Here is a 13,626-nt window from a genome sequence, read left to right on the forward strand (position 1 = left end):
TTGAAAATACATTAACCATAGAGAATAGAGCTTTAATTTTTCTTTCTCAACAACAATAATGAACAGTTTACATTAAAAAAAACCAACCTAAAAGCATGAATAAAATAATATAAAATAGATATTATACCACAGTGTGGAATTCAGATAACCTAAGAACATTAGCAGCACTTCTACAAATAGATTAAAAGCTTTAAGTGCTCATTAAGCTCAGATCGAGCAACTCCCAGAGACCAAAATGGCATCCAACAGAGAAAAGCAGCAATTCTGTGTAGGGCAACAGAAAAGTCTAATGCCAGGACACCAGATACATTCAAATCCCTGTGCTGAGGGGTAATTCCCTGTCCCACAGAGCCCCCACGATGGCTGTCACACCCTGTCACCCTCTCCAGAACACTCCTTGAACAAGGGGAGTAACAATCATGGGTCTGAGGTAACATCCACGTTGTATTTTCAAAGCTTTTCCTTAATTCTGTTTGGGAAAACAGTTTCTTCCCCGGCTTCTGGGAATTACTCTCCAGAGGGACTGAATTTCTGAGAATTTAAGTCGCTCTTACATAGTCACACAATGACATTTTTTTAGTCTCTCAGTATCCAGGATCAAGATTTTCAATTCTTTGTTGCCCTTAGCAGCAAAACCATACTCATCCCTAAAACTTTCACGTATTTAAGATCTTGTGCATAGTTTCAATTTCAGCATTAATTCATTTTTTTAAAAAAAGTTTAAAAAAAGGATAAAATGGTGCTTTTTCCCCCTTATCAAAGCACTGATGCAAAGTGCCCTTGCTCCTGGTCATGTCCCTCTGCCGGTGGCTCAGGAGCCACCATGGAGAAGGGACCGTCCCCTGCAGCGCCATCCGTGGGCTCTGCTCAGCCTCCATGTGCAAAATCCATCTATAAAAGGAAGCTATTAAACTACTGCACGGGAATTTAAGGTGGAATATGCTTATCACCAATCTAAAATTAAATTAGGAATTGGATTAGATTAGACACATTAAAAGACTTCCATGGTTATTCCAACCGCGCACAATCTCCGGGAAGTACAGGATTCGGACAAAGTTGAGAAGGAATCCACAAAATGAGCTGTGTGAACGTGTAAGGCTACGGCACCAAATGGCCTCAGCCATGGCCCATGTGGCCACCAGAGAAAAGAAATGTGGTGTCACCAGGGACCACAAAGGTTTAGATGCCTTCATCAGTGAAATATTGATTATTCAGGGCAATGAGGATGCTGACCTTGAGTGAGATCTCTGGAACAGCAGGAACAATCAGTGGCATTTGATCTCCTTCAGGGTGTCTGAAAAAGCTTTCATAGGAATTTCTGACACAGGTCCTGGCGAGTTCCAACCCTTCCACAGTGCTCGGAAGGGTTGGAACTCCCATCTCTACATTGTGCTCTATCAATTTGTGCTTGCACAATAGTAAAATGCTGAAGACAAGCCCAGAACTGCTCAGTACTCGGGGAAATTCCCAAACGGAATGAGAAATAAGACAGAGGTTTTGATGACATGACCATCATTTTGGTCCTACTGATCAAAGGCTTAGAGGCTCCCACTGGGCCTCTAGAGAAAAGTGATTTAGATATTGTAAGATATTTCAAAAGCAAACTTAAGATGATGAGAATCCCAAAACTGGTCCCATCCCCCCGGTCAGAGCCCCATGGGCCACAGTGGCTCTCAGTGCAGGGGACCAACCTCAGGATAAACCAGGAAAGAGAGGGAAAATAGTCAGGCAAAGTAAGTCATAAATAAATAAAGAACAAATAAGAAGAACCTCGTCCCATAAACTGCTCTTGGCCACAAGGCTTGTGTCTCCAGGATGGGATTTTGGGATGAGGTCTGTGATCCCCACCCACCTCTTCAATAGTTCCATCTCTCAGCCTGTTTTTTACCTGTCAGTGACAAGGGCTGACACACTGCTGGCTCACGTTGCACTATGAGGAGCATTTGGATGAGTTAAGAGATGTTCCCCATGCCAGGGGCTGGATGAGAGCAGGACAGGGAGGCAGCAGGAAGTTCCCACACAAAAACCCCTCTCAGTCTTCATGAAAAACGTTCACAGCAAAGCGATTCAGAGACTTCAACACAGCAAGAGAAAAACTAGGAAAATCACACATTTAGGAACAAACACAACTTCTAAAGGGTCTGCACAGGTGACACCAAAAGAGATGGGGACCAGGAGCTCGTTGGAAGGTTGCATGAGCAGAAAGCTCAAATGCAGGAAGAGAATCCATTTGTCACTCCCTCAGGGGAACACAGGGCCAGGACACAAACACGCAGTGGATTTACACACACCGAGATGATCTGAGCAGCAGCTCGAGCTTGAGACAAACCCCAAACCCCACAGCAACGTGGGTGAGGGTTTGGAGTGAGGGTGTGATGGGAGCTGAACTCTCAGCCCATGGAGCCCATCCTTCCTCAGGCTCAGCTCTGGAGCGACTGGAGCAGAGAACATGGGCTGGCAGCACATGCAACCCTTGCTGCACCCAGAGGAGTGCAGCAGTCTCCTCAGAAAGCGTGGAGTCATGGAACGGTTGGGGTTGGAAGGAAACTTAGAGATCACTTAGTTCTACCCCTTGCCATGGGCAGGGACACCTTCCACTCTCCCAGGTTGCTCCAAGCCCCATCCAACCTTGCCTTGGACACTTCCAGGGATGGGGCAGCCACGGCTTCTCTGGGCACCCTGTGCCAGGGCCTTATAGTAAAGAATTTCTTCCCAAAATCCAATCTAACCCTGCCCTCTGTCAGTTTAAAACACAGAGCTCCAGTCCCTGGTCCCACAGAGCCAATAACAGGCTAAAATAGTCCTGGGCTGGCAGTGCCATTGTGGGGGGTGGATTTCAGCTGCACGGAGCTGCTGGGATGAGACATTCCTCTTCCCCAAGACAAGATTACTGTATATGGACAAGCATTCCCTGGTGATGGGCCTCTCCTGCATGGCAAACAGGCCATCCTTGGCTGCACGGCTGGGAGAGATCCCTGCTGGCTTCCACAGCCATGATTGCCACTGTCAGAATTCCAGAACAAGGCTTTATCTCGTGGGGATCCGGCAGTGGGGCAGAGCCAGGCAGGAGAGGCTGAGGCCAGAGAAGGCCCACAAACAGCTGCACAGCAAAACCTTTGCTTTTCAGCTTCTTAGCAGCTTTTAACCATCAAAGAGGGCCCCAGGCTCCTGGTGGTGCCTCACTGTGGGTCCCCACAAGCACAAGAACCTGCCCAGCAAAACAGATGAAACAAAACTTTTTAATATTATTTTTCCCTCATTTTGGTTTTTTTTTTTTTTTTTTTCCTCTTGTCCAGTCTTAAAGTCAGAACTAAGATGAAGCCAAACCGAGGTTGTGATGCTAGCTCTGCTCTGAGCTTCCTGTTGCCCCACCAGAGCAACTCTCCCAGCACAGGGACAGTGACAGATTGGCACATCATGGAACAGGTGCTATAGAAACCACACAGTTCTCAGAAGCAAACGATTTCTCACTCCTCCCCCCTCAAAAAATAACCCACTTAGTTCACATATTTTCTCTCTATACTGTATATATATTATATATAGACACGATTCTCTGGTAAACATTTACAAGATATTGTAAATAACATTGAAAATTTCTATCTCCATTTGCACAACAGCACGCACTCACACGCCAGCACACAAGGACACACAGTCAGGTACAATCAATAAATAAATACTTTCCCCCCCACCCCAGAAATGATTCAAAAAACACTGCTATTGAGCGGCCCAAAGACACTCTCAGTTAATACAGACAGCAAATATTGTGCAGAATTTCTTGGCTGTTTTTGTTTAAAAACCAAGGAATGAAGCTTGAACGGTTACGTGTCAGTGACGTTGCTTGGTCAGGTGGTGTTTCAGGTGACCTGTGGGTCCCTGTCCCTCAGGAAGGGGAGTACAGAGTGCTTCCCTTTGCCTCTAGACAGGTGACAGATCTGTCCTAGAACCTTGAGGGAACAGGAGCAGCCTGGGAAGGAGGGAGGACACGAGCTTTTCACTCTGCTTGGTGGAAAGATGAAAGATTCTCACAGGAACTGGCAGATCTCAAGCTCTTTGTTTCCTATGCTACTACAGCCCAGCACCTTTTGGGGTTTTACTACTTCAGGGAATTTCCCAGATTGTTGTACACATCAGTTGGGATTATGAGGAGTGAAGGGCTGCCCATTGCTCTCCTCCTGCCCCAGCCCCTTCCCCAAAGGGTTCAGGATGTGCCACTGCCTTTTCCAGCTGCGACCTCCATGTCCCAGTATACAGAAATGGCTGATTTGCTCAGAAACAGCAAACCACTCCACCACGCTCCTCAGGCCTTCCCTGAAGCAGCAGTTTTCTCTGGTGAAGACTGACAACCACCTTTTTTCTGCCAGCAACATCTGACACGTGCCACGAGCCAACACAAACCAGCACAGACAGATGTTCCACGGGAGAAGGAAGGGCCCCTTTCCCTCCCATGGGAGCACTCCAGCAGCAAGGCAGGAGCAGGGCCAGAGGAGAGCACACACACAGCACACATTGCACCCGGGAGGAACACAAATTTTTGCAGCAAAACTTGAGAGAAAGTACCCTTAGAGAGAGAGCTCCAGCCCAGTGCCCCCAGCACTGCCCTCCCCGGCTGGGCTGGGCCCTCCATCCACCCACCCCTCTCCTTTTCCTGTATTGTTTTTACCTGAGTTGAAAAATGACTCCAAAGCCTCTGCAGGACAGCCTGTGTGGGACACAGCAGCTGGAGAGGCACTTCATGCAGTGGGCTCCAGGCTGTGCCACAGGAAAAGTGGCCACACAAGTGCATCTTCCCAAAGCAAAGACCACTCAGGGACCTTGGGCTAGTTTCCTCTCACAGGCCTGTGGGAGAAGTCCACCAAGACCTAACTGGAGATGCTCAGTGGGATTAGGGGACTCAACAGCCAGCCCTGAAGCACATGGGAAACCCCCAGGCACCAAGGGGATTGTCTGAGCTGTTGAGCTTCGAGCTGCCGGTCTTAATGGACAGACAGGCTCTGTCAGAGGGAAAGTCAGGATAATTAGGAGCTCTGACTTGCCTTCTGAGGAGCCCTTCCCTCACAGGAGCTCAGAGGATCAACAAGGAGACCAGACTCCTACCACAAGCAGCTAAAGTAAGGCAGGTAAGGAAACCGCCAGCCTGGAGTTCCCAGAGGAGGTCGGGACCAGATTTCTCAGCGTTCAGAGAACATTACAGAGGCTGGATTTTGAAAAATAAACCCCAATGCTGAATTTGGAGCTGTTCTGAGAATCCATCCAGACATGAAGCTCTTGTGTGCTCAGATACTGTAGGAACAATGTAAAATCCCAGGGAGAAAACAGCGCCCTAAAAAAAAATAAAATACTGAAGGGGAAGCAATGCATTGAGGGACAAGATCAAAAGAGGAGTTTCTGTGATCAAAGTCCCCCCCATTACTGGCAGAACTTCGTTGTGTTGGTGGGAAGCTGAGAACTGGCAGCATCCCTGTGCTGCCCGAGCTCGCAGGGCTGGCTGCCTTCCCACACCACAGGGAAGGGCTGCCCAAGGAAGCAGCTTTCCAAGGAATCAGCTTTCCCTCTGTGCCACCAAGCTCTGCTCCCCCAGCTCTGCCCTGGGATGTGGCAATGCCTGGGCAGTTTTGGTGGCCATGGCAGCTGCTGCCCCTCCAAGGCCAGGAAGCCACTGCCTGGTCCTGCTCCCGGCACAGGAACACACCTGGAGGGATCTTTGGTTGAGTCACTGCAGAAGGTCTGAGCCGGGGCCTGTGCTGAGCCCAGGGGACTCCCAGCTCACACAGCAGCACATGTCCCACCACCTGAGTCCCACAGGTGTGGCACTTGGAGAAACAGGAGAAGGGAGGAAGTATCGGAGGGGAGTCCCGGCTCTTTGCGTGCCTCGTCTGCCCCAGGGTCCTTCATTTGTTCTCGATCAGAGTCTGCACTTTATAGACCAAGTCCCGAGCCAGCTTCAGGATCTGCTTGGTGTTGTGGCGCTCGGCCATTTCTGGAACATAGACAGAGGGACCGGACAGGTCAGACCTGAGCAGCCCCCACCCCTACAGCTCTGCTGCCCACATTCCCAACCAAACCTCGCAGGGACACCTGGCTCTGGAGAGCCATCCTTAACCAGCCCCTTGGGATGGGGAAAGCAGCAGGAAGCACAGCCCAACCCCCAGCTCCCTTCAACACGTCCAGGTTGGCCACTGCTGAGGAGGGCAGGTGGATCCCAGCACCACCAGACCCCTCAGAGCTCTGGGTGTGTTCAACATTTCCAGCATTGTCCAGATGTGTCCACAGCCAGCCACGTGCTGCCCACACCCGAGCAGCTGCCCCAAACTGAGCCCGACAGAGCACGAGCTGTACCATTGAAAAACTTGATGATGTCTGTGAAATCCATGTTGTTCTCCAGGATGATGTCCCGGTACATCTCCACCAGGGCCAGGGCTATGAAGAGCACGTAGTGAGCAGAGGACACGTGAGCAGCAGCCCAGATGGTCTCCCAGACGGCAAAGACGTCGTCGTACACCAGCTCTGTGAGCAGAGAACAGCAGTTACCACTCCACTCACCCTACCCTGACCCTCAGAGCTCACAGCAGCGCTGGGGAGACATGCTGGGTGCTTCCTTCCCACAGGAACCTGCTCCAGCTGGAAGCAGTAAATCAGTCATCTGTAGGGAGAAATATTCTGCCCTGCAGCAGGTGACACAGGCCCCAGGACACACTCGTGGAAAGGCTCAGCAGCAGCTCTGGAACAACAGGTTGTGTATCTAGACAGAACAATCAGCCAGACATAAACCAGGGAAAAGTGAAAAGGAATTCCAAGTTAAGTTTAAAGCTGCTGAGAAGCCTGGAAACGGACCCTGCCCCACCCTTGGGTGGTCTCAGCACACACCTCTCTTGAAGTCCAGGAGAAACCATCGGTAGCAGAAGTAGAAATGAGTGTAATCCCCATTCTGGTGCATCAGCTCAAAGAGCTCAGAGTCCAGAATCTGTCAAAAAAAGCAAAAGGAAACTCAGGAATGCACACACAAGGCACCGGCCATCCCTCTGCCTACTTCCCTCCATCCCACTGCTCTCCTACTGCATCAGCTCCCACCAGCTCCTCCCTCCCTTTCCTGGCACACACTGCTCCAGGCTGTCCTTAGAGCCCCTGCTGTCTCTCCTGCTACCCAGCACTGAAACCCCTCCTCAGCCCCTCCAGGACCAGCTTCCCCTCTTGGGTGTGAGGGGCCACCATCCCCATGCCAGGAACCCTCACCTGGATCAGCGACCTCATGTTGGCAAAGTGGGTGTCCATGGCTCCTCCGTGGGGGAAGTTCTGATTCATCCTCTTCATCAGCTCGGTGAAGCAGCTGAAAGCCAGAGCCTCTGTGCAGGGAGGAGAGATATCACTGCTGGGCTGCACAGGCACTGCTGCTGCTGCTACAGCAACATCCTTCCCAAAAGCCCACCCTGGCCCCAAGGTGGGCTCCTGGGAGCCAGGCAGCACCATGGACAAACAGGATCCCGCTCCACATGCCTCCAAGCACTCCACTGCAAAGGGTCACCTCCAACCTGGTAGATCCCCCCAGCAGACCCCCACACACAGGGACAGGGAAAGCAGAGCAGAGCCACCCACTCACCATCATCCAGGATGACCAGGAGAGGGGCCAGCAGGTCACACATCCCCTGCACGTAGCCAATCTCAATGTGCTGCCAGATGTAGCTGTGTGAGAGAGCGGGAGAGGTGACCTGGGACCTGAGTGCCACCACCTGCCACCTCCTTTGCCCATGCCCTGTCTCCCTTCCCAGGATGCTGGGGCAAATCACACCTGTTCATTCTGTTATCCCTGTGCTGCAAATTACTCAGTTCTTGTGGTGACTCCCAGGTAGGACATGCATGGCACAGTCCTGGATCTACACCCTGCTATGGCCACGTCCAGGGTCAATCCAGGGCCGTGCCATGGCCATTGCATGGAAAATCAGCACAGGGAAAAGCAAAGTGGGAAAGCACAGAACCGTGGGGTCATTGGTTAAAGGGCAGAGACTGATAGAATTTGTTAATCTCTCATTCTTATCCTTCTCCCTCCATTCATCCTCTTGGTTCTCTCTGCAGACACTGCCTGCCTCGCCTTCCCATTCCCAGTGTCCCAGGAAGCACCCAGCCCTGCAGGGATATCTTCCCTTATTTGGTAGCAAGGCAAAATGTGTTCAGAGAGGACTCAGATCTGCTGCTGGCACAAGGGAAGGATCTTTTCCAGCCTGACCACTGGTTTTCCAAAATGTGCTGTGCTGAAGGTCTAATCTCAGCAGAGATCTCCAGCTCTGGCTGTCGGGTGAAGTGACAGCACTGATGGAACAGCAGCTTCTCCTCATGTTTGCAAGATGAGTGATAATATTTTATCCTTCGCTGCCTGTGCAGCAGCGGCTGAGCTGGAGCTGGTCTGACTCTGTGAATGTCACTAGGCAAGCTCGGAGTCACAGGGACTCAGAAATGCACCCAGGTCTGGTTCTTTCCCGGGATTTTGGGCAGGCACAAACCATTCCGGTGCTTCAGGCACTCTCTCATTAACACTACGTTAGCACTGTGGGCTGATCCTCATTAAAACATTTTCCAGGCGTAGTTCAGAAAGCAGGCAGGCTGCACTGGGTTCCTGGGCAGCCCAGGGAGCCTCTGCCTTGGCCAAAACCCCAGGACACAGCAGTGACAGGGGAAGGACAGCCAGACACCTCAGTCTGGGAACCGCAGCGTCCTTGGAGCTGTGGCCCCAGCACTGGGATGATGAGAGGATTTGGGGGAGGAAGGCAAGGAGCAAAACTCAGTAACCACAACACAGTTTGAGGCTCCAGCCTGCGGGTGAATCCCGGGAAGCCCCCCACAGCCCCCACCTGCACATGACATTGCGGAGCTTCTCCAGGTTGGCGGGGGTGAAGTACCAGTAGTTGCGGTCACAGCGCTGCACGTCCTTCTCGATGCGGTGCAGGTTCACTGTGTACATGTCCAGCAGCTCTGGCTGCCCAAAACAAGAGCAGAGTTGATTTGTTTTCCAGTAAAAAGCAAGGAGAGAGTCGCAAGGACAGTGGGGCGACAGGGCAGAGTTTGGGTGGAAGGTGGGAGCCCCTCTATGCCCAACTGCAGGCAAATGCAAATCCTGCCCCTCCACTCAGCCCCAGTGAGGCAATCTGGAGTGTGGTGTTCAGTTCTGGGCTCCACAGCTCAAGAAAGACAAGGAGCTGCCAGAGAGGGTCTAGCATAGGCCAGAGAGATTATTTGGGATCTGGAGCATCTCTGTCATGAAGAGACACTGTGGGAGCTGGTCAGTCTGGAGAAGACTGAGAGGGAATCTCATCAATCCATACAAACATCCCAAACTGTGCACCAACAGGACAGTGTCAGACTCTGTTCAGTGGTGCCCAGTGACAGGACGAGGAGCAATGGCCATAAACTGAAACACAAGCTCCACCTTGACGTGAGGAAGAACTTCATTCTATGGAGGGTAGCAGAGCCCTGGAACAGCTGCCCAGGGAGGGTGTGGAGTCTCCCTTTCTGGACACATTCCTGTGTCACCTGGACACATTCCAAACCCACCTGGACACATTCCTGTGTCATCTGCTCCAGGTAGGAGGGTTGGACTGGATGATCTCCAGAGGGCCCTTCCCACCATTCTGGGATTCTGTGGTCCTGTGAAGCACCCAGGAAGAACCCCCCCCCGGACAGGTCTGTACTTACAGAGTAGGTGACACCCGTGGAGGAGAGAGCAGCTGGTTCACTGCTGGTCAGATCAGTGACAGTCAGAGAGTCCAGCTGTGGGTACAGACTCTCCATCTCCGGCTCCTCGGAGAGGTTGTCCTCGCTCTCCACCAGGCTCTGCTTCTCAGCCTCGCTGTCTGCCCAGCTCTCCACCACAGTCAGGGCCACGGTGTCACTGTCATGCAGGAGCCCTGCTGAGCCTTTACCCACAGGGACAAAGTCCACGGTTCCACCAGTGGGAAATTCACTTTCCAGGCTGTCTTGGCCTTGCAGCTTCTCCTGCTGGACACTATCTGTGTCAGGTGGGGCTGGCACATCGGACCCAGCAGCCTTTCCCTGGGAGCTGGATGAAGATTTGGTGGTTTCCAGGGCACTGTCCTCGTTACTGAAGCTGCGCTCAGAGAACCCCGATGTGATGGAGAAGTTTTGGGAAGAGGGGTGCCCAGAATCCGGGGAACATGTGCCATTGGGAACTGTCCCATTGGGGATCTTGCTTTGTTTGCCATCTTCCAGCTGAGCATCTACTTCAGTCTGTTCCACCTCATCCACAGATTCAAACACCTGCAAAGGGTGAGTGGGAAGACATCCCAGGCATTCAGCAAGTGTTGGGAACACAGGCACTGTGTCCCCAAGAGCTGTGCACTCATAGTGCCCGTGTTCCCAGCAGTGGAGAGGAAGGAAAATCCCCCTTTAGCTTCTTCTCCCTGGATTTGAGCCAGCGCTTGGTCGTTCGCACAGCCCCAAGCCCACAAATCCCTGCTCCAAAGGACTATGCTTTTCTTGGCATTATATACTGGGCAGAAATTTCAACAGGTGTAAAACATCTGGGCATGAGCAGGGGGAGCAGCCACAGACCTTCAGGTGCGAGGCCACAGGGCAGAGCTGAACACTGAGCACCACAAGCAGAGCACAGTTCTGACATTAATAGCTCCAAAGCAGGTTGGGGACTCATTTACCTCTTCCAACACTGGTTCTGTTTGCCAGAAATCATTTTAGTTGTGGTGAGGGGTCGGCCCAAGCCCAGGCAGAGCCATGGGGTCAAGGAAAGGAGGGACAAGGTGCTCACCTGGGTGCTGGAGCTGGAGTCGCTCTGCAGCCGGGCGTGGTTCTGCCGGCCGGAGCTGCAGCTCTGCGAGGACTGTAGGGGACAGGGGAAAGGGCAGAGAGAAAGAAAAGAAAAAGGGTCGGGGTGAGGGAGCTCAAGCAGAGGTGGCACTTCTGCAGGTGAAGAACAAGCAGAAAACGCATCCAGTAAATTCTCATATTTGATCCATGGAGGGTGTTGCTGTCACATCAGTGCTGCCCTATCACCCAGAGCAGTGCTCTGCTTCAGCCCCTGACACTGCTGGGAAGGTGACAAAGCCAAAGCCCCAGGCCAGTGCACTTGTTCAAGTGCTGTGAGTTAGGTCTGAAGGAGCTGCTTTCCTCTGGCCTGCACAGAGGTCATACTGCCTCCCTGGAGTGCAAATTTCTACAAATCTCTGTCCTAATTTGGCAGCAATGCAGCTCAGCCCAGCTCAGTTTACATAAACGATGAAGTCAGGCTATAAAACAGTCCCTCCAAGCATATTCATGCTTTTTTCCTTTTCTTCAAGGACAAATATTGATGTTTTGAGCCAGGCTCAGTGGAAGCAGCTCCTCTCAAAGTCACGAGCACCCTGTTCTGGTTTCCAGCTGAAGCACAGAGGGAAGGGCTGGGCTTTGCAGGCACCAGCTCCGTGCTCAGCTCCGTGGGGTCCCTCTGAGCAACCAGTCCTCAATGGGAGCAAGTCCTCCCCATAAACTGAGCAGAGGCCATGACATCACACACAAACAATAGGATTTTAAGAAAATACAGCACAATCAGAACAGCAGTTGTCCCCACCCTTGTATTGTGGGTGTTTGCTGGGCAGGGCTCTGGTGGAGAGAGGAAGGGTGACAGTTTTCCTCCATTGCTATGGGAGCACTTAAAACAGGAAATTTCAGGTTGAGATGGGAAAAGGGGGAAACTTCGCTGGTGTTCACTCTGCCAGCTCCCTTCCCAGTGCCTGTTCCCAGAACAGGCACATGTGGGTACAAAGGAAGAGCCACGGTGGAGATACTGAGGGGATGGGAATGATTCCCAGGGCTTCAGCCAACGGAGCAGCACCTCTGCTCACCCTGAGAGCTGCATTATCCAGTTCCACCCTGGCCCTGGCTCAGACCTGCCTTCCCTGCATCTCTCCCTCTCTGGGCACACACGTAGCCTGCAGGATTGGGGCTGAGCTCATCTCTTCCCCAAAGCACCCACACAAACTTCCCAGAGGGAAGCAGATCAAGTCTCCAGCGCTCACCTCCCCTCACCTCTGGGACAGCAGCCTGAGGCCAGGGAATGCTCTGCCATGCTGGGCTCTTCTCCTCCAAGGACAAAACTCTCATAGAAACACTCCCTGGACTGTTCCCAGGACTGCATTTTCTTTCACAGGCTTTTCCCTCCACACCCTTTGGTTTGAGCTGTGGATCTCATTCCTCACTGCATTGCTAAAAGCCAGTCCCACTGTGCTGGGTGTCCCCATGGATGAGGCAGTGCACTGAGGGTGTAGTGAGGCTTCTTCCATGCTGGGAAAGGGAGCCGGGAAGCCCAGTGTCCTGCTTCACAGCCCCTCAGTGCCAGGAACATGGTCTTCCTCCTCACCCCTACTTCAAACCATCTTCCATGGAGCTAATCCTCGTGTGCCCCATGAGTATCTCACTTCCACAGACTACAGCAAGGGACAAGACACACAGGTGGGCACCGGTCAGGGAAGGAGGATGGGCAGGACCTGTGTCTCCATCCCACACCGACTCCAGGTGGGCACTGCCCAAGCCCCCCACACCCTCACCTCGTTGCTGATGGTCGAGTCCCTGTGCATCATCCTCTGGATGTGGGAGTCCAGGCTGGCCCCCGAGGAGCACTTGGCCAGGGCTGCGGCGTGGGACTCCTTCTCACGCTGCCGGACGATGGCCTCGCAGCCCAGCCACTCTGCCATCGTGTGCTCGTAGCACGCCCGGGTCTGCTCGTCAGCCTGGGACACAGGGGGACAGGGGCTGGGAATGGCTGTCCCTGGAGAGCCCCAAACCAGCCCCTCCTCTGCCCCAAGCAGCCCTGCACAGGGGGGTGCACATTCGTGTGAACTGTGGCTGGGTGGGACACAGTCATCCCTTACCCTGCACAGTGCCTGACCCACAAAATGTGGCCAAAATTTGGATGGAGAAATGCCCATCCACCTCCTCCCTGCCCTTCCAAGGTGCACAAGGCACTGAACATGAGGAGCTGCACAGGCCAGCGATCAATTCCTGCTGATCCACGTGTTTGTCCCACTCCTACCTACAGCCCAGTCCAGAGTGGACATGAGGCCCAGTGGGCTCACGGGGTGGGCTCTGCAAACAGCCCCTTCCACTGGGCAGCACCAGGGCACACCAGTGAACACACTGGGCTGCTGAGCTGGCAGCACACCCTCACCAACCTCCTTCCTCTCTGCCTCCGTCATCCCAAACTGGTAATGGCCCAGCAGGAAGGGCCACACAGCCTTCCTGATCTCGTGCTGGATCCCGCCATAGTAGATCAACCGCAGCAGCTCCTGGTCCTTGTAACTCTGTGGGAAGAGCCTGGGGTCAGGGACACAGCCAGTACATTGGATGTGAAAGTGTCCCCAGCCTGGCTGTGCCACCCTTCACCACCCCGACCACCCCCAGCCCTGCTGCCCATCTGCTATAGATGATCCCTCAGAGCCCTGCCTGGGCTTAAGTAGAGCCAGAGGCTGCTGTGGGTGGGCATTTCAGCTCCCCATACCAGAGAGTGGCCCACAAAAGTCACTGAGGGCCACTGCTGTGCCTCTGACCTGGCAGCACATCAGGAGCCCACTCGGGACAGCAGAACCTGGGTGACAGACACTGCTGCAGGCAGGCTCTGAGCAGAAGCACTTT

At 53.0% G+C, this 13,626-nt stretch overlaps 1 protein-coding gene across 3 annotated transcripts in view; it reads right to left on the minus strand.

Moving 5' to 3' along the window:
• Positions 1-13,626, minus strand: part of SGSM1 (small G protein signaling modulator 1) — a 36,629-nt gene continuing 23,003 nt past the window's right edge. For all 3 annotated transcript variants that reach the window (XM_032127821.1, XM_032127819.1, XM_032127820.1), the window contains 10 exons: positions 13,167-13,295; positions 12,543-12,725; positions 10,769-10,840; positions 9,682-10,263; positions 8,841-8,965; positions 7,595-7,677; positions 7,231-7,340; positions 6,865-6,961; positions 6,337-6,504; positions 1-5,977 (listed from right to left, as the gene is read on the minus strand). In XM_032127821.1, coding sequence (XP_031983712.1) covers positions 5,889-5,977; positions 6,337-6,504; positions 6,865-6,961; positions 7,231-7,340; positions 7,595-7,677; positions 8,841-8,965; positions 9,682-10,263; positions 10,769-10,840; positions 12,543-12,725; positions 13,167-13,295 — 1,638 coding nt within the window. In that variant the 3' untranslated portion in view covers positions 1-5,888. The remainder of the gene's footprint in view (positions 5,978-6,336; positions 6,505-6,864; positions 6,962-7,230; positions 7,341-7,594; positions 7,678-8,840; positions 8,966-9,681; positions 10,264-10,768; positions 10,841-12,542; positions 12,726-13,166; positions 13,296-13,626) is intronic.

This window comes from Corvus moneduloides, chromosome 18 (assembly GCF_009650955.1).
Source record: "Corvus moneduloides isolate bCorMon1 chromosome 18, bCorMon1.pri, whole genome shotgun sequence".
In the NCBI taxonomy this organism is placed as follows: Eukaryota; Metazoa; Chordata; class Aves; order Passeriformes; family Corvidae; genus Corvus; species Corvus moneduloides.